The sequence below is a fragment of the Acinonyx jubatus genome, chromosome A1 (assembly GCF_027475565.1).
Source record: "Acinonyx jubatus isolate Ajub_Pintada_27869175 chromosome A1, VMU_Ajub_asm_v1.0, whole genome shotgun sequence".
In the NCBI taxonomy this organism is placed as follows: domain Eukaryota; kingdom Metazoa; phylum Chordata; class Mammalia; order Carnivora; family Felidae; genus Acinonyx; species Acinonyx jubatus.
The window spans coordinates 134639323-134664284 of NC_069380.1; the positions used below are offsets into that span (position 1 = coordinate 134639323).

General features: G+C 36.1%; 1 protein-coding gene across 9 annotated transcripts in view; it reads left to right on the forward strand.

Annotated features, from left to right (window-relative positions):
- BDP1 (B double prime 1, subunit of RNA polymerase III transcription initiation factor IIIB) overlaps positions 1 to 24962 on the forward strand; it is a 94768-nt gene that overhangs the window by 50627 nt on the left and 19179 nt on the right. For 6 of the 9 annotated variants that reach the window (XM_053223713.1, XM_053223718.1, XM_027040381.2 and 3 more), the window contains exons 23-35: positions 1236 to 1434; positions 1698 to 1888; positions 2906 to 3293; positions 4952 to 5071; positions 8847 to 8883; positions 9689 to 9781; positions 10879 to 11104; positions 12074 to 12231; positions 16937 to 17090; positions 17342 to 17522; positions 20333 to 20396; positions 20946 to 21132; positions 22120 to 22324. In XM_053223713.1, coding sequence (XP_053079688.1) covers positions 1236 to 1434; positions 1698 to 1888; positions 2906 to 3293; positions 4952 to 5071; positions 8847 to 8883; positions 9689 to 9781; positions 10879 to 11104; positions 12074 to 12231; positions 16937 to 17090; positions 17342 to 17522; positions 20333 to 20396; positions 20946 to 21132; positions 22120 to 22324 — 2203 coding nt within the window. Of the gene's footprint in view, positions 1 to 1235; positions 1435 to 1697; positions 1889 to 2905; positions 3294 to 4951; positions 5072 to 8846; positions 8884 to 9688; positions 9782 to 10878; positions 11105 to 12073; positions 12232 to 16936; positions 17091 to 17341; positions 17523 to 20332; positions 20397 to 20945; positions 21133 to 22119; positions 22325 to 24962 lie in introns of those variants that run through there. The other 3 variants (XM_027040391.2, XM_053223738.1, XM_053223741.1) reach the window with 3 other exon arrangements.

Below are 24962 nucleotides of genomic sequence, written 5' to 3' on the forward strand. Positions count from 1 at the left end.
GGCTCGAACCCACGAACTGTGAGATCATGACCTGAGCTGAAGTTGGATGCTTAACCGACTAAGCCACCCAGGCGCCCCAGAGAGAAATCAAACTTTTAATTTTCCTTTTTGGAAACCCATACTCCAGCCCACAGCCCCCTGTTTTTGAAAACCCTTTTTCTATTTGTGAAATTTATTCCAGCTGTTTACTTTATCATGAATGGTAATTTCTTTAGGGTATGTAATCTTAATAGTTTTAAAGTTAGGTTATTCCGAAGTCCAGTATTATCTCTTTTGACTTCAGTAGCGTTTTATCCTTACTTGCATTTGTAAAATCACACTTGACTGTCAATAGCTTAAGTTAAATACAATGTTTTCCTAAATACGTTAGCCTACATTGGAATGTATTTAGCCACATCATAACCCTGTTAGAATTTCTTGTGAACTTCCTAGGTGTTTGACTGACCAAAGAGCTTAGCAGGGTTGGAACATTTAGAAATGTAGTTAACTACTTACTCTTCTAGATAATTTAGTATAAGTATTACTCAAAATTAGTCTTTAATACAGATCTTTCAGAGAACTCCTGATACTTAATTTTCTTTATAATATCTAGGTTTATGTTAATTTTAAACTTCCCAGTTCAGAATTCAGATCCTTGCTAGTTATTAAAATATTTTCCAGGAAAACCTAGGATAGGTGTTTAGGGATTGTCTTGGGAGCTATTCGTACTCTATTGAATGTTAAAACCTTGTCTTTGTCTGATTTGGCAGATACACATGGGTTATATTGAGATCATATGAATCTGACTCTTAGTAAATCCTTTTCCATTAGCAGATAGGTTTCTGATAGGAGAGTGGACTCTGGCTTTCAAGCCTGGTCTTGGGCCAGAAGGACCAAGGATGTAACCATTGTACATTTGTCCATGTTCAAGTACTGGCTTTTTTTTTTTTTTTTTTGTATTTGGTTATTTCTCTGAAAATTACTTAAAGTACCATGACACTACACATCAGAATCAATGAATGAAAGTAAGAAAAGATTGTTATTTTAAAAGTATTTTCCAGATGATACAGAAACTGCAAGTTGTAAAAGCTTTTATGTTCTTTATATCATCATGTGTGCTTGGTTTTAGAGCCAATTTATATATAGTCCTTCGAACATAGAATTGGCTTGTGTTGAAAAGTGTTTGACATAGCAGCTGTTAAATCAACAAGGAATTGTGATTTTGGTTTTTCAACATGATATGTACTTCGTTCTAGACCTGAACCTAAAAGGTATGTTCCTAGTCCAGCACAGTTGACAAGAAGGCAATTCCAAAAGGCTAAGCCAAATTTGGGAAGAGCACATGGTAAGAAGGAGGAACTAGGTATAGAAAAAGACAGAACAGATCAGAGTGAGGCAAGGAAGCCAGAAGATAATTTGCTGCAGCCAGGAGATGATACCCAGCTCCTTCAGAAAGTAAGTTTGGAAAAAATACTTTTTATCATTCGCTCTGTTTTGTCAAGATCGTGACGGAGAGAATTTATAAAAAAATGCAGTTTTGTCTTTTGTAGTGTAACCAATTTTATAAAAATTGAGCTACTTTCCAATATTAAAAAATTTAGAAGCTAGCCATCGTGTGTGTGTGTGTGTGTGTAAGCTTAGAGCTTTAGGTCCAACCCCCAAATCAAATTACGATAGAGATTGTTTGCATGGTAACATTAGCTGTTCTTAAATTTAAGGAAAAGGCTGAGTTTCTGACATCATTGGAGGTTTCAGCAAGAAAAGATTGTATAGATTCCAAAGAGGCTATTTTGGCTAAAAAAGATGCCCATTCAGAAGTTGGACCATCAGGAAGTGTTGGAGAAAAAACTATAGTGGATAATTCTGTGTCTTCAGTTGTTGAAGAGCAGTGTGTCAGTAAACTAACAAGGTAAAGTTTTATTTAACAAATATCTTCAGAATAGGAAATAAAAGTAACTTACTCTTTATGGCTGTCCTACCTTAACGGTAGAGTGAAAAAAGATGGCTTGTTAACAGAAGTGTAGATAATTTTTTATTGACAGATCTGTTTGTTAACCACTTAAGTTTTTTTTTAAACTTGTAAAATAAGAGAGAGAGTGCACACATGTAAGCAAGGTATAGGGGCAGAAGGAGATAGAGAGAATCTTAAGCAGGCTCCACACTCAGCACAGATCCTGATGTGGTCCTCGATCCCATGACCACAGCCAAAATCAAGAGTTGAATGCTCACCCGACTGAGCCACCCAGGTGTCCCTACCTATGATTTTTATTTACTAAAGTTTATCTTTTTTTGACGTTCTTAGGAAGATTTTTGTTTCCTATGTTTAAAATTTCTGAATGTTGAGTATATTAGACATGAGCAGAAGTCTGATAAAAGAATAGTGTGTCTTACCTAAATAATTAAGGTGCTGGTTTGAATGGGGTCGCAAACTAAAGTGAAGGGTACTCATGTTCTACAGTTTACAGGGAAAGTGGAAAGGAACTTAAGTTCTAAAAAACAACATCGTTCCATGGGTTTTCTGCCTTCTCTTTTTTCTTTTTACCTAGTCTGTTTACCCAGTACTGTATACCAGTATCACTTTTTGATCCTATATTCTGTTTTATTGGACCATTTTCTTTTTCTCATTTTTTTCTAATAATTTCTAGAAATTATCACTTAAATAGCAAGGAAAAAATGGTCCAGAATTAAAAACTTACCATGAAAAATGTGTAGGTAGATAAACGAAGAACAAACTCTGAATAAGGAACTAGTAGTAGTAATAGTAAATTTCTTTATTTCACGGCATAAATTTTTGACGTAATGGGTTGTGGGAGTTTTCATTTTAATGCCTTGAACTGGGATTTCATTCTAAAATTTGGTTTCCGTTAAAATTATCTTTATCCTTGTGCATGTAATGACTTTATTGTTATTTTGATCATACATCCAGCCCTCCACAACTATTGAAAGAATCAAGTTACTCTAAAATTGCTCTGGATCGAAGAACAATGATCTCTTCTGCTTCTGAGAACGAGGTGGATCATGGTGGAAGGAGAATGCATCGAAAGATCAAACCAAATGTCACTAGGGGCCGTGGATCAAAACGAATGCGAAGTAAGACCTCTAGGAAGGAACCTCGTGCTTCCAAGTCCACGCTGGTGACTCTTCGGGCTTCTCAGGAAGAAGATGAAGATGATGCTGAAGATTTTGAGCCTGATTATGAAGAAGACAGTTACCATCTTGCTCCAGAAGAAGTAAACAAAGCTCCAGTGTTTGTTCCCATTGGTCTCAGATCTCCCGAACCTGTTACTGCTCAAATTGAGGAAACGATGGAAGAGGTATTTTGTTTTTTGAATCTTGGAACTTTGTCTTACTTGTTTTTTTCTTTTAGTGTATCATTATTTCTTCTTAGTGATTATTAGGGTTTGAACAGTTCATTTGCTAAATAAACCCTGCCGTATGTAATTTGTTTAAGCCCTGGTAGATATTTGAAGGAATCAATAGAAGGAGGCTCCTGTATTACTGAACCTCTATAATCTAGGCCTGCCATGAGGTGGCCAGTGTAATAATGATAGAAATCTGATTTCACTTGAATGTGGAGGCTACTAAATCTACTTTCTGATTAATTTTTCCTTTTCATTTTGGCAGATGTTTTAACTCTCTGGTAGGCTCAGGTTAAGCTCTGGTTGGTAGACAAGGTGGAAGGGACACCTTTTTTTTCTTTTCTTTTTATTTTAAATGTGGTAAAGGACCCCTGAGTGGCTTAATTGGTTGGGTGTGAGACTCTTGGTTTTGGCTTATGTCGTGATCTCACAGTCGTGAGATTGAGCCCCACATCAGCCTCTTTGTAGGCATGGAGCCTGCTTGAGATTCACTTTCTCCCTCCCTTTGTCCCTCCCCGCCTTGTACTTACTCCTGCTCTCTCTCAAAATAAAAAAATAAAATTATGAAAAAATTGTAAAATACACATACCCTAAAATTTATCTTAGCCATTTTAAAGTGTATATAGTTCATTGGTATTAAGTGTATTCATATTGTCGTGCTACACCATCACCACCATCCATCCACAGAGCTTTTTTCGTCTTGTGAAACTAAACCTGTACTCATTAAACAATAATTCCCCATTACCTCCTCTCCTCTCATTTATGGCAAGCACCATTCTACTTTTGTCTCTGTGACTTGACTCTAGGTACTTCACATAACTGGAATCATAACAGTATCTGTTTTCATTGTGATTGGCTTATTTCATGTAGTATAAAGTTTTTAGTGGTCATTCAGATTGATATAGTGTACATGTATCAGAATGCCCTTTTTTTTTTAAAGATTAAAACAATTTTTTTTCTTTTTTCTTTCTTTCTTTCTTTTTTTTTTTTTAAATTTTTGAGAGAGCAGAAGCAGGGGAGGGGCAGAGAGAGGGAGACAGAGAATCCCAAGCAGGCTCCGCCCTGTCAGCGCAGAGCCCGATGTGGGGCTTGAATTCAAAAAGCCATGAGATTATTACTTGAGCTGAAGTCAGATGCTCAACCAACTGAGCCACCCAGGGGCCTCCAGAATGTTCTTTTTTTAAGGCTGAGTGATATTTCATTACATATCTATACCACATATCTTTTATCTTTTCATCTGTCAGTGGACAGTTGGGTTACTTCTACCTTTTGGCTATTGCAAAGAATGCTGCTATGAACATGGGTGTACAAATACGTCTTCTAATCCCTGTTCTCCATTTTTTGGGGGATATACCTAGAAGTGGAATCACTGAATAACATGCTAAATTGTACATCGGATGCTTAACCGACTGAGCCGCTCATGCGCCCCAGACATCTCAAAAATCTTAAATGTTTTACTTTTGCCAAGTTGATGTCGTCATTTTAAGAATTGCTGTATTTTTTAATTGTGTATGAACGTGGATTATTTCTTCAGTTTAACACACTTTATTTTAGTTGTTTGTTTTGCTGAGTATAGTATGCCAAAATGAAATAATGAAATTTCATTTTGATAGCTTGAAATAACTGTGAATGCACCTGATGTAGGATGTATAGCTGTTGTTGAGCATCCAGTCTCCACAGATGTGACTACTCAGCAAATGAAACAAGAAGAAAATTTGAAGGCATTATCTATGGTAAGCATCCATTCTAATATGTTTTGTCTTTAACTCTGTTTACTTTAAAAAAAAATAGAAGTTTATTTTGAAAGTTTTAAGTTTATAAGCCATTCTTACTAATTTCTCTCATGCAGGGAGCTATAAGTATGAATAGTAGAAACTGGTAAATAATCCAAAGATTTTATATTTCACTCACAAAGCATTGATTTGTGTATGTTTGTGTGAGTCACTCTTAATGTCCTCATAAACTTAAGTTAAAGTTCTGTTGCATTAAATCTGTATTCAATATAAATTATTTAAAATATATTTAGTTCCTTTTTGTTTGATACTCTTCCTTGTTTTTGCAAATCAAGTCGGGGAATTATTTATTAAAAATTTTTTTTTACAGTTTATTTATTTTGAGAGAGAGAATGTGCTAGCAGGGGAGGGACAAACAGAGAGGCAGAGAGTGAATCCCAAGCAGGCTCCACAATGTTAGTGCAGAGCCCGATGCTGGGCTCAGTCTCACAAACCTTGAGATCATGACCTGAGCTGAAATCAAGAGTCGGACACTTAACCAACTGAGCCACCCAAGTGCCCTCACCTTTTCACATTTTTTAAATTACTGGTCTGTGTGTCTTTTTGTTGAGTTGTAAGAAATTTTTAAATAGTAAGGATATAAGTTCCTTATCAGATATACGATTTCCAAATATTTTCTCCTGTTCCGTGAGTTAGGTTTTCAATTTTTTTTTAATTAGAGCATGAATAGTGGAGAAGGGCAGAGGGAGAGAGAGAGAATTCCAAGCAGGCTCCATGCTCAGTGTGGAGCACAGTGCAGTGTTTGATCCCACAACCCTAGGATCGTGACCTGAGCCAAAATCCAGTGTCGGATGCTCAACCGACTGAGCCACCCAGATGCCCCTGTCTTTTCATTTTCTTGATGGTTCCCTTTAAGTGCAAACGTTTTTAAATGTGCTAAAGATCGTTTTATGTCTTTTTTCTTTTGTTGCTCAGGCTTTTGTTGTAATATTTAAGATATCTTTGTGAAAGCCAAGATCTTGAAGATTTACTCCACTTTTTCTTCTAATAGGTTTACAAATTTTACTGTAGTATTACATTTAAGGCTTTAATCCATTTTGAGTTAATTTTTTACATGGTATGCGGTTAGAGTTCTTCATTCTTTGCACATGACAATACAGTTGTCACACTATTTCTTTGAAAAGACCATTCTTTCTTTATTGAATTATCTTGCATTCTTGTCAAAAATCAATTGGCTGTAGATGTATGGATTTTTTTTTCTGGATTCTCGGTTCTATTCCATTTCCTGTCTCTTCTTGTACCAGTGATGCTCAATTGATTACTGTTGCTTTGTGGTAAGTTTTGGAATTAGGAAGTATAAGCCATCCTACTTTATTCTTTTTTTAGGATTGTTTTAGCTATTGTGGGTCTCTTGTAATTCCATATGAATTTTAAAATCATCTTGTTATTTTCTACTCGACATAATCTAAGATTGTGATTGGGATTGCATTGAATCTGGGGATCACTTTGGGGGGGCTAGTCCCATATTAACAGTTTTCTAATTCATGAACATGGATATTTGTCCATTTACTTAGATCTTCTTTGATTTCTTTCAATAGCATTTTGTAGTTTGCAGGGTATAAACTTTGCACTTCCTTTGTTAAATTTATTTTCAAGTATGTTGTATCTGAGGCTCTTGTGAATGGATTGGTCTTCTCAATTTCACTTTCAGGTTTTTCATTGCAAGTGTATATAGAAATACAATTGATTTTTGTATGTTGGTCTTGTATTTTGCAACTTTGCTGAACTAATTAGTTCTAATAGATTTTTAGTGGATTCCTTAGGATTTTCTATTTACAAGATCATGACATGTGAATAGAGATAGTTCTACTTCTGCCATTCTGTATTAGTTTCTCAGTGCTTCTATAACAAAATGCTATCAACTAGGTGGTTCAAACCTACAGAAAGTTATTTTCTCAGTTTTGGAGGCTAGAATTCCAGAATCACCATCCCCCTTCTGAAGGCTCTGAGGGAAAAACTATTCAGGCCTTTCTCCTACCCTCTGACAATTGCCAGAGATCCTTGTCATTGCTTGGCTTTATGGCAGCACATTTCCAACTTCTGCCTCCATTGCTACATGGTGTTCTTTGTGTATGTGTGTCCTGACTTTTCTTCTAAAGACACCTGTTGTATTGGATAGGGCCAGCCCTAATACAATATGACCTCATGTTAGCCTGATAACATCTGAAAAAGCCCTGTTTCCAAATAAAGTTACATTCATGTTACTCAGCTTAGGACTTCAACATATCTTTCTCAGAAACAGAATTTGACTTAACACTTCTCCGTCTGGATATCTTATTTCTATTGCTTGCCTAGTTTCCCTTGCTAGAACCTCCAATACATATTGAACAAAAAAGTGGCAAGAACGCATACTTTTGTCTCATTCCTGGTCTTAAGGGAAAGCATCCAGTCTTTCACCATCAAGTTTGATGTTAGCTCTGGATTTTTCGTAGGGTTTTTTTTTTTTTTTATCAAATTGAAGTTTCAGTCTATCCTTGGTTTGTGTGAGAGGATTCTTAGGAAAGGATGTTGGCAGTTTTCATATGCTTTTTATGCATCTTTGGAGATGATCATGTGATTTTTTGCTTTTTTTTTGTACTGATATGATGTATTACATTCATTATAACAGGATGTCAAATCAAAAATTGCATCCTACTTGGTCATGGCAATTTTATGTTGCTGGATTTGGCTTGCTGGTATTTTATTAAGGATTTTTATGTGCAAATTCATAATAGATAATTCTTCTGTTTTCTACTATGAATCTGACCCCAGATTCTTGGGTCAGGAGCTAAAGTCCTGATCCTCTTAGAAAGAAAGGCCTTCTGCTGGGACTTGCAAGGAGAAAGGGGCCTTATTTTCTTGGCTGCAAATGTCTGAGGTGGAGTCTCTGGTTCATTGAGCTGGGAAGAAGGAGCGGGGAGAGAGTCTTAGTTGAGATACCACAGGCTCTTACTTTGTTACCTTGTTTTCATCAGTTGCTCAAGAAGAGGTTTCTGTTGCCTTTATGACCATTTCCAGAGGCTTTAAATGTTTGGTTTTATTAAATTTTACCAGTTTCACTGGGGAGAGGGTCAGCAGAGCCTTATGATGTCATGCTGGACATAGATCTTGTAACCTTTTTATTTTTTTTTTTAAGTTTATTTATTTTGAAAGGGAAAGAGAAAGTGGGGGAGAGGCAGAGAGAAATGGAGACAGAATCACAAGGAAGCTTCACATGACAGTGTGGAGCCCAACAAGGGGCTTGAACTCATGAAGTGTGAAAACATGACCTGAGCTGAAATCAAGAGTCAGATGCTTAACTGAGCCACTCAGGTGCCCAGATCTTGTAACTTTTTAATTTATTAAAATTCATTTAAGTTTTAAGCCACCTAGTTAAAAAAAATTGGTGAGATTCGTCAGACTCTGCTTTCCATTGGATTAAAACCAGTGACAAATATGACTGAAGTTGAAAGATTATGAAGTGAAGAAGGGAAGTAAGCCTAGTAAATGCACATGGTAGATGGAATATGATTAAAGTTAAAAAGAAAAAGTAAAATAAGTAGCAAGAGACAAAAGAATTTGGCTTTTAAATTATTTCTGTTGATGAAATATTCTGAATAATTATAAAGGGAAAGCACAGTTTCCTCTCCTTTGTAATCAGAAGCATAGAAGAACTGTAAAAGCATAGTGCTTTTTGAGACATAGAACATATATTTGGGAAAATACATAAGGCATTGCTTATCTTTTCCTCTTCTAGGAAATGACCACAGGTGAACATACCCAAGATGAAACAGGTAACTGTTAATAAGGAAACTGCCAAAACTACCTGGTTAACACTAGCAGGGTGATTTAAAATTTTTTTTTTTTTAATTTTAACTTAATTTTTTTTTAGAGGGAGAGAGCATATGAGTGTGCATGTGCAAGTGGGTGAGGGACAGAGAGAGAGAGGAAGAGAGAATCTTTTTTTGTTTTGTTTTTTAAATGGTGATTTATTTATTTTGAGAGTGTGAGTGAGGAAGGGGCAGCGAAAGAGGGAGAGAGAGAACTCCAAGCAGACTCCACGCTGTCAGTACAGAGCCTGACATGGGACTCGATGTTATGAACTGTGAGATCATGACCTGAGCCCAAATCAAGAGTTGGAAGCTGCTTAACTGACTGAGCTGCCCAGGCACCCCTAGTATTGGTATTAGTTAGTAAATGAGTCCTTGCTGGGAGTTGAACAAAAAGTTTCCACTGTTGAATGTTTTATCTCCAGGAGAAACTTGGATTCTTGGAATAATTACTTTATGAAGTGAGTTAAGAGTTAAATGTTTAATAAAGAAGTATTATTTCCTCTGATCTGCACAGGTTTACTTTCTTCGAAGGTAACTTAAGTTATTTAATGGGAGGGAGGCATTTTCAATGAATAAAAGCTAATAATGCATGATTTCTTTTTTTTGTAGTAATAAAATACTACCCTAGTAAGGAATTAGTGGTATGGAAGATATTGAAACTTGTTGCTAGAGGATAAACACCTGAATTAAAAATGTTTTCTAAGCAAACAATCGTAAATTTCCAGATTCATCCTTCTGTTTTAATGTTGTTACATTTTCTCACAAGGTACCAATGATGGAAGCACTGAAGCTGCTATAACTTTACTTACAATGGGAGATCTAGTGTTGCAGTCAGAGATTGGTACAGAACAGAGTGATGGTAAGAATGAAAGATAAGGCCTACTGAAAAAACCTTTTAAAATCCAACTTCTAAGAAATTATACCCACAGTTGAGTAATAAGTCAGTACTTTTACATTTGAAGTTGGTATAATTTTGTTGTTTTTCCAGAAGTAAGTAATATGTGTGCATTGATGCACCCACCTCAGCCCATTTAGATGTAGTGGCCACCATTTCAAGATAGTACACTTGGTTTATTGAAAAAAGGTTGTATTTCTGGAATAATCCAGTGAGTCCTCCACCTTTCTCATCATAAACATTGGTTAATTGAGATCACTGATCACTTTCTACAGGTTTCTGTAGCCAAAGGAGCTCCTGCTTTGGATAGTCTTCACAATTACCTGACAGTGGAATACAGTATCAAGGGACAATAACAGTCAATGACATAATTTAGTTTGGACTGTTTCGTTAGTTTGAACTGAGCCAAAATATATGTCCACCCAGATTTTTAATATTTTAGGCTGGCCTTAATGGAGAAGCTATGGTCTTTACTCTCTAAGCACCTTCTATTTTAAGTACATTAAATGGATAGTTACATTAATTATTTTCCTGTTAATTATTGTGCCTAGACATGAGTGGGTTGCCATTTTTACTATGTATTATTCAGGGCCTATAACTATATATTTATCAACGAATTCTCTGGTCTGTGTTTCTTACATGGCTCATTCTCTCTCTCTGTCTCTTTTTTTTTTTTTTTAAAGTAAACTGTACACCCATCGTGGGGCTCAAAATCACGACCCTGAGATCAAGAGTCACATGCTCTACTGACTGAGCCAGCCGGGCACCCCTATATGGCTCCTTTCTCAGTGATAGAGCATTGCTTTGGAGCCTGTCACAAATCTCTAGAACCTAAAATACAGGTTTTTAAAAATTGTAAATGAAGGTGATAATATCTTGAAACTTATTTGAGGCTATGTAGTTACTGAAGGCAAAAAGATTCATTTTTACTTATAATAGCACAAAAATTTTAGTGTGTGAGAATTATTAAGCCTATAGTTGTTTAATGTTGAAGGATTTACTTTCTTTGGATATCTACTTGTATTGGGTCAATTTTAATTTTCTGTTCTTTTCTGTAATAGGAGTATGTGTACTTCTTGATGTTCATTCAAAGGATAAAAGCTGTGTTCCTTTTAGCCCAGATAATGTAAATCACAAAATTGTTCGTGAATGTCAGGAGCTTTCTTCACCTGTCAGTAGTACATCTCCTTCACCATTAGAAGAAAACAAGATTGTATTGGAAGAGCAAAGTACTAAAGAAGAAATTGGTTTAGTGGAGGAAGTAAAGGAAAATGCTATATCAACCAGGTTTAATTTGCTTTATTTTTTTTCCTTTTTTTTTCTTTTCTTTTTTTCTTCTTTTTTTTTTTTTTAAGTAGGCTTCATGCCCAGTGTGGAGCCCAGTGCAAGGCTTGAACTCATGTCCCTGAGATCAAGACCTGAGCTGAGATCAAGAGTTGGATACTTAACTGGCTGAGCCACCCAGCCCAGATGCCCCTATTTTGCTTTATTAAACTCTTCAGTTTTACTAGAAAATAAGAGTGCCGGGGTGGCTCAGTTGATTAAGCATCTGACTTTAGCTCAGGTCATGATCTCATGGTTTGTGAGTTCAAGCCCTGCATCGGGCTCTCTGCTGTCAGCACAGGGCCCACTTTGGATCCTCTGTCTCCCCTCTCTGCCTCTCCCCTGCTTGCACTCTCTCTCAAAAATAAATAAGCATTTAAAAAAATTACGAAGAAATTTATTATAATAAATATATTTAAGTCAACTATCGATTAATTTATAATAGCTTTTGAGTAATACTTGTGTAAGTGTAAATTTCACTGCTAATTTTTCAGCCTTTAAAGTGAGGATTGGCTGGTTTGACTTTAATGGTTTGAATATTTCTATTTATTTATGTATTTTAAGTAGGCTCCACACCCAATGTGGGGCTTGAACTCATGGACCTGAGATCAAGAGCTGCATGCTCTACTGACTGAGCCAGCCAGGGACCCTTAATGGTTTGCATATTAAAGTTAATGCAATATGTGCATCTTTGAAGCTTTAATGAGATAGTTTTATGTAACTATAGTCTCTGTTTTACAGACATGGTCCAGATTCTCTTTCCTTCTCCAGACTTTCAGTAAAGTAACTTTAACATTAAAAAATGAACACTTAACAGAGATTGTGGCACCTGAGAAGGTGGCACGTAACTATATAAGAGTAGTGAAGAAGGTGAGAGAGCTAATTCTGACACAGTTGATGAATTTCTCTCTCTTCCCATCTTTCTTTTTCTAGGAATACAACCTCTGATGTGCCCAGTAAGTTGAGAATGAGAAGTAGATTTGCCAAGCCTAAGCCAAATCTTAAGACTTTAAGGACCAGCAGGTTTGGCGTTCATCAGGAAGTTCCCAATTTGTTTGCAAGCCAAGGAGAAGTAGTAGAAAGTCAAAGAGGTAAATGTGTTTCCCTTAAACAGCTACAAAATTACTTTTATAGGAGAATTTGCATTAACATTTCAAGTAGAATATTTGGTTGTTAAAATTATTTTAATTTACTATTAAAAAGTTTCAAAAAGTAGAATGACTTATAAAATAAATACCAATAAACCCATCAACTGGCTTCAGTAATTATTACCATTTGCTCTATAGATGACCCTTACTAACACAGGTTTGAATTGCATAGGTCTACTATACATGGATTTTTTGATAAACAGTATAGTACTATAAATATATTTTCTCTTCCTTAGGATTTTCTTAATATTTTATTCTAGTTTTATTGTAAGAATTTGGTATATAATACATATACAAAATATGTTAATTGACCATTTATGTTACTGATAAAGCATCTGGTCAACAGTAGACTATTAGTAGTTAGGTTTTTTGGAAGTCAGTAGTTAATATGCGGATTTTTGACTGCATGGGAGGTTTATACCCTGATCCCCCCATGTTATTCAAGGGTCAACTGTATGTATTTGATCAGACATTTTTTGTATGTGTGCACATGGAATAATCAAATAAACATTTTTAAAGGCAGATATACATGAATGTGGCAAAAAAATAAGACCGTGTCTATAAGGTACAAAATTTAAAAAACTTCTTCCTTGGTTCCCAGTCCCCTAATCTCACTTGTAGTGGTAAACTGCCATTAAGTTTGTAGACTTCCAGGAGTGTATTATACACACATGCATCTAAATGTGAGGCTGTGTGTGTGTACATACGTGCATCCACATATGTATACACATATATGTACATAAACACATGTATATTCCTTTCAGAAAGAATAAAAATCTAAGCATACTATATCATATATAGTGTTCAGCCCTTAGGAAAAAAACAATTTTACTGAGATAATTCTATGTAATACAGTTAAACCCTTTGAAGGGTACAATTCAGTGGTTTTCATATATTCACCAAGTTATGTAACCATCACTGTTAGCAGGCACTCCCATTTCCCCAAGTTCTAGGCAATCACTAATCTTTTTCTGTCTCTGTAGATTTGCTTAGTTTTGATGTTTTGTATGAGTGGAATCACATAAGTGGTCTTTTGTGTCGATGTCTTTTACTTAGCATGTTTTCACAGTTCATCTATGTTGTAGTATACGTCAAATACTTCATTTCTTTTTCTTGTCAAGTATTCCATTGTATAGCTATATTACATTTTGTTTATTCATTTATCTGTTGTTGGGCTTTTGGATTGTTTTCTGTTTTTTGGCTCTTGTAAGTAACGCTGCTAAGAACATTCATGTATAAATTTTTGTGTGGACATATGTTTTCATTTCACTTGGATTTACATCTACAAGTAGAATTGCTGGATAATATGGTAGTTCTATGTTTAACCTTTTGAGAAACAGCCAAACTGTTTCAAAAGTGGTAGCAGCATTTTTAAATTTTTTTGCTTATTTTAGATTTTTTGTTTTATTTTTAAGTAATCTCTGCCCCCAACATGGGGCTTGAACTTGTAACCCCCAAGATCAAGACTTACATGCTCTACTGACTGAGCCAGCCACACACCCCAACATTTTGTATTTTCACCAATATTCTGTGAGGGTTTCAGTTTCTATTCTCTCAGACCCTTGTTATTAGATATTCTAGTTATCGTGAAGTAGTATCTCATTGTAGTTTTGATTTGTGTTTACTTGATGACCAATGATATTGAGTATCTTTTCATGTGCTTATTTATGTATCTTTTTTTTAGAGACATGTCTATTCAGATCTGTGCTCATTTTTAAATTGGGATATTTGTCTTTTTAAAATCTTTTTTTTTTTTTTAATGTTTATTTTTTGAGAGAGAGAATGTGAGCAGGGGAGGGGCACATAGAGAGAGGATCTGAAGTAGGCTGTGCTCTGAGAGTGGAGAGCCGGATATGGGTCTCGAACTCACAAACTGAGATCATGACCTGAGCCGAAATCAGATGCTTAACCAACTAAGCCACCGTGCCCCATGGGATTTTTCTCTTTTTAATATTAAGAGTTCTTTATATGGTAGCATTCTTTTTAAAGATTAGTGTATTGAAAAAAATCTGTCTATAGGGTCACATAGGGCTCTTTTATTTTTTTAATGGCCTTACTACTTTGTGATGTACATGTTGAATCCTACTGCCACTTCTTTTTCCACCTCCCCTCCCTACCAAAGGCCCAACCCCTTTAGGTGCTAGTGAGAGCAGGAAAAACTGCATGCAGTAAGCTGTCTCGATTGTATAAAATCCTATAGGTAGAAGATCTGGATGGTTAGCAACATCTTTTCCCTGTTTGGGGGTTCCTGGTTTTTGGTATTTCCTTTCAACCAGCAGTGCCTATGGTTCAGTTAGTTAATTCATTACTTACTCTGGGTTCAGGAATACCCAGAAGCTGTTTCAGTATGCAGGGTGAGGTTACCTTACTTATTTATTTATTTATTTTATTTTTATTTAAAAATGTTTAATGTTTTATTAAATTTTTTTTTAATGTTTATTTTTGAGAGAGTGCAAGTGGGGGAGGAGCAGAGAGAGAGACAGAGAGAGACAGAGAGAGACAGAGAGAGACAGAGAGAGGGTGAGAAACAGACACAGAATCCGAAGCAGGATCCGGGCTCTGAGCTGTCAGTACAGAGCCTGAAGCGGGGCTCAAACCCATGAACTGTGAGATCATGACCTGAGCTGAAGTCAGACAGTTAACTGACTGAGCCACCCAGGGGCCCCTAAAAAAATTTTTTTAAAATGTTTGTTTATTTTTGAGAGAGAACGTGAGCAGAGGAGGGGCAGAGAGAGAAGGAGACAGAATCTCAAGCAGGTTCTGTCCTGTCAGCACAAAGCCTGACATGGGGCTTGAACTCATGAACCGTGAGATCATGACCTGAGTCTAAGTCGGATGCTTAACTGACTGAGCCACCCAGGTGCCCCTAAAAATTTTTTGACTGTGGTTGACACACAGACATTAGTTCCAGTCGTAGTACGTAGTGATTCAACAAGTTTGTACATCGTGTTCTGCTCTCCAGAAGCATACCTACCATCTCTCACCATACAGTACAATTACAGTACCATTGATTATATTCCTTATGCTGTGCCTTTTATTCCCATGATTTATTCATTCCATAATTGGAAGCCTGTATCTCCCACTCCCCTTCATCCACTTTGCCCATCCACCTACTTCCCTCTGGCATCAATTTTTACTTGGTATTTATAGGTCTGATTATGCTCTTTGTTTATTCATTGGCTTTTTAAAGATTCCATAGATGAGTGAAATCATTTGTTGTTTGTCTCTCTCAGTCTGACTTATTTCACTTAGCATAATACCCTCTAGATCTGTCCACGTTGTCGCAGATGGCCTGGTGTCGTCCTTTTTTTTTTTTTTTAATTTTTTTTAATGTTTATTTATTTTTGAGACAGAGAGAGACAGAGCATGAACGGGGGGCGGGTCAGAGAGAGAGGGAGACACAGAATGTGAAGCAGGCTCCAGGCTCTGAGCTGTCAGCACAGAGACTGATGTGGGGCTCGAACTCACGGACTGTGAGATCATGACCTGAGCCGAAGTCGGCCACTTAATCGACTGAGCCACCCAGGCGCCCCCCCGTGTCGTCCTTTAATGGCTGTGTAACATTCTGTTGTGTGTGCATGCCACATCTTATCTGTCCATGTATTGATGGACACTTAGGTTACTTCGGTATCTTGGCTTTTGTAAACAGTGCTGCAGTAAACATAGAGTTGCTGCACATATCCTTTGAATTAGTGTTTTCATTTTCTTTGAATACCTACTAATGGAATTTATTGAATGATATGGTAATTCTAAATTTAATTTTTAGAGCAATATCCATACTGTTTTCCATCATGCCTGTATCAGTTTACATTCCCACCACTAGTACACAAAGATTCCTTTTTCTCTACATCCTGAGTTTATTTTTGTGTATAGTAGAAAGTGGTCCAGTTTCATTCTTTTGTATGCAGCTGTCCAGTTTTCTCAGTAACATTTATTGAAGAGGCTGTCTTTTCCCCATTGTATATTCTTGCTGCCTTTGTCATAAATGGACCATATAAATGTGGATTTATTTCTAGACTCTCTGTTGTCTTCCATTCATCTACTTTTTTGTGTGTGGGCCAGACCATACGGTTTTGATAATTACAGCTTTGTAGTATATCTTGAGATGTGGGAATATGATACCTCCACCTTTGTCTTTCTTTCTCAAGATTGCTTTGACTATTCAGTCGTGTGATTCCATAGAAATTTTAGTATTATTTGGTCTAGTTTTGTGAAAAATGCTGTTGGTATTTTGATAGGGATTTGAACGTAACTCTTTTATATAGAAGTCATTTTATTCTTCTTTGTGGAGCAGCTCCCTCCCCAACATTTCCCCCAAGGTGGAGCTAGACCTCGTATGTACCCACCTCTAAACTTCTTTTGTATGTGGGTTTGTGATTATATTGCTGTCATCATAGGGTGGACCTAAAATTGCTGTGACAACCACGAGTGAAAAATGTGTAGTGTAGCATTCATTAATCCTCTGTTTCAAAAATCTCACTGGCCAGGATCACTCTTCTGCCATGTGAATAAGCTTAATTTTTGGATTAAGAGAAATTTGGAAGAGTTGCTATATACTGATCTGTCTTTGAGGAGAGAACATATTTCTAATGTGGAGGTTTTAGCTGTACTGTTTTGGACTGTATCTTAAGTTTGTTTTTTGTTTAAGAAACTGAGAAAAATGGTTCTGAAGCAATGGAGGAATTACAAGATAAAAAATTTGAATCACTTACAACAGCACTGAATAAGGAGCAGAACATCTTGGCATGTGAACATGGTATTGAAGAGATGACTATTTCTCAAGAAGCAAACCTAACTGAAAGGTAAGAGGGAGGAGATTCCGGAATTTTGTTTATATTCTCTTTCAGCTACAGTAATTAGCTATAGCTTTAGGAATTTGATTGGCGAAAGGGGGGGTTCTGTTGCATTAAATGTATTTTAAAAATTTGGACACCATTAAATAATCTTTGACTCATTTAGCTCTAAACATTACTCTGTGGTTGTCCACTTGGTTTCACATTCAAAACTGTAATACATACTCTGAAGCTCTAATATATACTAATTTCTCTTTCAGAAATGATGATCAAGAAGAGGAATCTCAAAAGGTTCAGTTATTTTCAGTTGATCCAATTGTTTGCTCTGAAACAAAGCCCCATACGCTTGGTTCAGATATGGGTCTCAGTGAGAGTTGTATCAAAGAGCCCGAGAGAGAGGACTCTAATGGAGACACTGTGCTTACACTTAATGTGTCAGAGGTAAAAGAATGTAAAATATATCATGGGGGGGGCTGGGTGTGTATTCCCCACTTAAAAAAAAATTAAGGTGTAATTTACATAGAATAACCTTCACCCTTTATGTGCACTTCTGCAAGTTTTGGCAAACATATATAGTTGTGTGAACACATGAACGGTTCCATCATTCCCCACATTTCCCAGGGCCCTTTTTTAGTCACCCCCTTTTACCACCCCCACTACTTGGTGATCACTGATCTGTTTTCTTTCCCTATAGTTTTGTCTTCGCAAGAATGTATTGTGATATATTTTTTTATTAAGTGTATTTTTAGTCTTTGGAGCATAGATAAAATAGCCAATACATAGCTTTGCCATAAAAATTTGGAAAAAGGAAGTGTTTTGTATACAGACTATTTACCTCTTGCTTGCTGGCCTCTGAGTCTGAGAAATACATTGCAGGTGTTTCCTTGAGATATTATTATATGTTCATTGCTGTGTGAGATATTGGACAGACAAAGTTATGGGACTCATATGAGTGAATGCTTAGGCTCTGATGGGTGCTATGAAAGCAAGTTGCATAAGACTCTTAAAGGAGTGGTCCTCAATCCAATCCAGTAAAATCAGTATCTGGAAATAAGGTGTAGGCATTTGCAGGATTTTGTTTTTTTGTTGCTGTTAAAGGTTCTTAAGTTATTCTAATGTGTAGCTGGGACTGAAAGAATCCACGTGGGTGGCTTAGTTGGTAAGTGTCTGACTCTTGATTTCAGCTCAGGTCATGATCTTGTGGTTTGTGAGTTCAAGCCCCACATTCTGCTCCATGCTGATAGTGCTGAGCCGGCTTGGGATTATCTCCCACTCCCTCCCTCTGGCCCCTGGTCTCAAAATAAATAAATAAACTTACAAGAAAAAAAAAATCCTGGATCTAGAAGAACGGGTGTGAATTAGCCAGTTAAAGGGAGAGGAACATGTGTAAAGAACAGGTGTGAAACAGCATGTCATATTCAGGGACTATAATTAGTTATGAGTGGAATATAAATGAAGAAGTAGTTAGAGTGAGGTTGGCAGCCTGGGAACAGATCATAAAAAGAAATTTTTATGGCTTGTTAAGGAGTTTGGATTATATCCAAAGTTAAGGGATTTTCCCTACCCCCCCAACATGTTTGTTTTTACTTCATATTTTGAAATAATTTCAAGCTTGTTGAAAAGTTTCAAAGATCTTACATAGAATTCTTACATAGAATCTTTACTTAGATTCATTAGTTATAAACATTTTGCTTCATTTGCTTTTTCTCTGTCTTGTTCTCCATCTCTATAGATACATACTTTTAAAAAACTGAACCATTTGAAAGTTGCAGATGTGAGACTTCACCCATAAATACTGCAGCTTATATCTGATATGAACGAGGATGTTTCTTATAGAGAAATGATACTCTTGTCATACTCAGTATTACCATACTATCTAATATTGATTTAATAACAATATGTAATACATAGTTCCAGTCAACGCTCTCACATTGCATTTAGTTGTGATTCTCCTTATTCTCTCACTGTCTTTCAGTGTTTATTTATTTATTTTGATAGAGCAGGGGAGGGGCAGAGAGAGACGAAGACAGAGAATTCCAAGTAGGCTCCTTGATGTCAGTGCAGACAGAGCCAAACATGGAGTTCGATCCCATGAACTATGAGATCATGATCTGAGCTGAAATCGAGAGTTGGAGGACGCTTAACTGACTAAGCCTCCCAGGCACCTCTCTCCTTATCCTTTTTTTTTTTTTTTTTTGAGAGAGAGAGAGAGCATGTGCACCTGTGCGCACATGTGCAGGAGGGACAGGGGAGAGGAAGAAAAAGAATCCCAAGCGGGCTCCATGCTGTCAGTGCAGAGCCTGATGTGGGACTGGATCTCATAACCGTGAGGTCATGACTTGAGCTGAAATCAAGAGTCAGATGCTTAACTGACTGAGCCACCCAGGCACCCCTCCTTATTCTCTTTTAATCTAGAGTAGCCCTCCTGCCCTTTTTCCTCTTTTGTGAATTTGACATTCCAGGCTAATTCACAATCGGGGTTTTTGTTGTTGTTCCCTATTATTAGATTCAGGTTAAATATTTTTTGGCATGATTATTACCTAGGTAACGTGTTCTTCCTTTTGTATACCTTTATTAGACATGTAATGTCAGCTTGTCCCATTATTGATGATGTTGACTAATTACTTGGCTAGAATGGTGCCTGCTAGATTTCTCCATATAACAGCATCTTTTCCACATGGTGTTAGTAATTTTTCACATGACACCCAACAGACTTCTACCTAGTAGTTTTAGTATCAATTGATGCTTACCTGAATCAATTATTGACATTGGTGGTTACAAAACGTTTAAGTTTTAAGATTTTAAGCAGTAGAGAATTATAGTAAGAATTGTATTTTAGAGATTACGTTGTTGGCAGTTTTGTGGAAAACAGATTGGAAGGAGCTGTGTTGGAGGCAAGAAAACATTTTGCTTCCATTCAGATGTCGTCTAATAGCACAATGGCTGCTATTATAGTGGGGAAAGAGAGAAGGTTGAAGGATTTGAATCTCTCTTTCCTGTTGCTTCAAAAATAATATGATGAAATTCTCATATTTAACAATTTACTGGGAATTTCTTTGTGTATATGTATGTTTATTTAAAGGAATCAAAAGTTACTGGTACTACTGGTTTCAAAACATTTGGAAAATTATATATGGTTAAATAGTTGAATTTTGAAGCAGTCACTCTTCCTGTATCCAATTGTCTGGAAAGCTTTTTAAAACTAAAATTTGGTTGATCTCATTATTGAATTTTAATTAAATTTTTTTTAGTGTACACCAAGTAGTATGCCAGAAGTTCAACAGGAGAATGTAATCAATTCTCAAGATTTAACAGGTATGATAATCTGCTTTGATAAAGCATCATCAAACTGAATAGTATGGCTTTTACTTCCATATCCCATTTGATTATGAAAAAAACTAAAACAGTTTTTAAGTCTGCAATGGCCTTAAAATATGAAGTATTTTTTTAATGGTTTATTTATTTTTGAGAGAGAGAGAGAGCATGATTGGGGGAGGGGCAGAGAGAGAGGAACACAGAGGATCCGAAGTGGGCTCTGTGCTGACAGTAGCTAGTCTGATGTGGGGCTTGAACTCACGAACTGTGAGATCATGTCCAGAGCTGAAGTCAGATGCTTAACTGAGCCATCCATGTGTCCCAAACACTTGAAGTATTTTAGGTGTAAGTTTTTTTATTCAGAATTATACATCTCCTCTATAGTGAACCATCTTTATCCTTTCTGAAATTCCTTTTTATTTTTGTGGGTGTAATTTACTTTTTATTCTTGTGTATAAGTTGTCTTGAGACTTTAGAAATGTAATAAATTAATGATTTTCCGTTGTTTCATGGTTCAGCTGTTCATTACTAACTTTTAAACTTTGATAGTGAATCTAGTTGCTAACGTACATCAAGGTGGTGAAGATGAACAAGCATTCATTTTAACTCTGGTGGAAATCCCAACCAATGCCATAGAAGAATATACTGATACCACTGCCCAGTTAATGCCAAACCCTTTACTGCCAGCGCCCATATTGATCAAGTCCGTGAATACAGAAGAAAGGAGTGACATGAGGTAATGAATGACCTCAACTGTTTTCTTTTAAGTTTTTGTTTAAATTCCCGTTATTTAACATACAGTATAGTTTCAGGTGTATGGTGATTCAGCACTTCCATATAGCACCCAGAAGCTAAACTATTTTTGCTAGGAGGAAAGGTGCTTTATTACTCAGATAGTATTGACTGAATAAGCCATTCACCAACATTATTTGTATTTGTCCTTATTTAGTAATTATGTGATAAGTTAGAGAAGATATCATTGATTTTATATCTGATAAAGCTGTCATTTAAGTGTGTAATACTTTTGTATGAAACTTGTTTCGTATCTTAAGTATTTTGAAAGCTAAAAAAAATGTAGCAGTTTGGGTTATAAAATGCCATCTGTTAAAGGTGTGGCTACTTTGTAAGCATATATATTTTAAATTCTGAAATAAATACATTCATAGAAGTTGCAAAAATAGTACAGAGAGATGACATTTTTGTATGTTTTTAATGTTAATTCTTTTCTATAGAATTTTTGTATTTTAACGGTCATTGGTTAAGGCACTTAATGGTCAAGTAGCATTAGATGGTGAAGCCTTTCATATTTGGAAGAGGGATTTTAGGGGTGCCTGGGTGGCTCAGTCAGTTAAGCATCCGACTTTTGATCTCACCTCAGGTCTTGATCTCAGGGATGTGAGTTGAAGCCCTGCATTTGGCTCCACGCTGGCTCCTACTTAAAAAAAGGAAGAAGGATTTTAGATTGAAATTTTAACTTTACAGACAAAGAAAACACTATTTTTGTACCTTAGATTTAATTCAGTATTAGAGAATTTGTGAGTTTTATAGAGTTGTGAGTTTTTAAATACGAATAGACGTCAAAACTAACATTTTTGTGAGCTTGGCCATGTAAATATTAGTTACTTGAAAGTTTTTTGGCAGCTGTCATCAGGATAGCTGAGCCTTTAACCTCATTAAGTAACTTCTAATTTGCTGATTTAACATGTATGCATTTCCTATGCAGTATGAGTTTTCCAGTAACTTCAGTTGGTCAGGATGCCATGTGTATATCTGATTCTGGAAGAGAGGATTCTGAAAAGCTTCCTGCTAATTTGGATCTTATAACTAGGAAGAGATTTCATTGTACGCTTGATGAAAGTGACCATGTTCCTCCTGCCAAAAAAAGTTCACTCACTTCAAGAGATGATTGTCAAAATTATACCTCTGAGGTAAGATAGAATTATCAAGCACATAAGATGGCCATATTACAACGGATCCATTTGTTTCCTTTAAACTCTTTAAATAAAGATAGTTCTAATAGTTTTCACCATAAATAACCCAGCTAAAACTGGTTTTAGATAATCACTTTTAACCAGTTCTAGGTGAAAATTGATGGACATTCATCAGGAAACCCATTCCCAGTTGTGTGTCATTGGCTAAAAATAAGGCCAAAAGCCTCCTGTAGATCTGGATCTTGCCTCTACCATTTAACAGCTGTGGGACCTGAGTCAAAATAGGTCATCTCTGTGAATGAGTTTCCTATTGTGTAAAATTATTACAGTAATATCATCACTACCAGGATCATAATGCTTAAAGCTATCCATTGCTCTTAGGAAGAAGACCCAGGACCTCGAAGGCCCTCTATTTGTCTGGTCCATTTCTGTCTCTGGCCTCACCTTGTGTTTGTCTCTCCCTTACTCTCTGACTATATTGGCCGTCTTTCAGGTTCTTGAATGCATCATACTTCTTCATATCCCAGGGCATTTGTTTTATTATCTCCTCTATATGAAACATTGCCTTGCCAGACATACACACTTCTTTAGCCTCCATCATCACTACCTCAGGGAAGCCTGAAGACACTATGCACATTTGATCACCAGCCACTATGTTAAAGGTTTCTTGGCACCCTCTTGTTTTTGTTTCTGATACTCATGATAATTTATCTCACTATGTAGCTACACTTTGGAAAAGTTAATTTAGAATCTATATTCTCAATGGGACAGTTGAAGACCAATCATCCTTAGATAGCGGACAACAGAGGCAATGTATTCCTTTATATCTGATAGGTGGAAGATGGTATCCTAGAATGTTTTTCATTTCTCTTATTACAAGTAAGGTTGAACATGTTTCATATGCTTAGAGCCATTTGTATTCTTTTCTCTGTGAAATGATTCTATATTCTTTAGCCATTTTTAAATTGCATTGTTGATCTTTTTCCTACAGATTTGGAGGAACTCTGTGTAATGTATGTCCATGAATGAGTTGCAAATATTTTTTCCCAGTGTGTCTTTTGACTCTACTTTTTGAGTTTTCTTCCCTTGCAGACAATTTTTTGGTTGAATTTTTCTTTTTTTTTTTTTAAGATTTTATTTTCTAGTCATCCTTAACACCCAACATGGGGCTCAGACTTATCAACCCTGAGATCAAGATTCACATGCTCTACTGATTGAACCAACCAGGTGCCCCTGACTTTTTAATATGAAAATTTTCAAGCATTTAAAAAGGTAGACAGGGTAGTATAATGCCTCCCCATGTACCAGTCACCCAGTTTCATCAATTTATCATCATTTCTTACAGACATTGTTTTGTTCAAAAGTATATTTAATGACTTGGGGAAAGGATCATAGTACATTGCTATGTGCAAAGCCAGGCCACCAGTTTATATTATGCCATTTAAAAATGATAGATGTACGTTGATGTGACTGTATAAGAACAGTATAATGTCTCGGACTTATTTGTGATTTTTCTTTTTTTTTCATGATTTTTGTTTTTTGACCTTTGTTTTCAGCTTTTTAACAATGAAAAATTGCTTAAAAAATGTCATAATTGTAAATTCTGGAATACACATACTGCATTCAGATAGACATGCAAACAATTTTAATTTTTCTGTAATCATATTTATCAGTATTTTTATGTATGGCTTCTAGGGACTGTGTTAGATAGATATTGAAAGTCCACTTTGAGACTTAGTAGAAATTCTTAGAGTTAATATTACTGATTTGTTTAGAATTTATTTTGGTGTTAGGAGAGTGAAACCAACTTCATTTTCCCCAGGTGCCTGCCTAGTTGTCTCAGCACTGTTTTTTGAATAATTTATCTTTTCTCCACTGATTTAAAATTCCATTCTTATCACATATTAAATCCCATATGTATTTGTGTATATTCCTAAACTTTCTTTTCTTCTACTTTTAGATTCACCTATTTATTCTTGGGCCAGTATCCCACTGTTTTATATATAAAACTCTGTTTATATAAAAACTCTAGTTTTTAAATGCTTTACTGTCTTAAATGGAAGGTTTCCCTCTCCTCCCACATCGCTTTATTTTTTTCTTTTCTTTTCTTTCCTTTTTTTTTTTTTTTTTAAGTTTATTTATTTTTGAGAGAGATAGCACACGAGCAGGGGAGGGGCAGAGAGAGGAAGAGAGAGAGAGAGACAGACACAGAAAGAGAGGGAGACACAGAATCTCAAGCAGGCCCCAGGCTCTGAGCTGTCAGCACAGAGCCCCAGAGCCCGACACCGGGCTTGAACTTAAGAGCAGTGAGATTATGACCTGAGCCAAAGTCGGGGGTTTAACAGACTGAGTCACTCAGGTGCCCCTACTTTCTTATTTTTTCTTTTCAAGTTTGTATATATCCTATATTCTATATATTCTATATTCAAGTTTGTATATATTTCTTTTCAAGTGTGTATATATTCTAAAGTTTGGTTTTTTTTCAAAATTTTACTTAAATTTTAGTTAACGTATAGTGTAATACTGGTTTTGGGAGTAGAATTTAGTGGTTCATCACTTAAATAAAACACTCAGTGCTCATCTCAAAAAGTGCCCTCCTTAATACCCATTTAGCCAATCCCCCCCCCCCCAACCT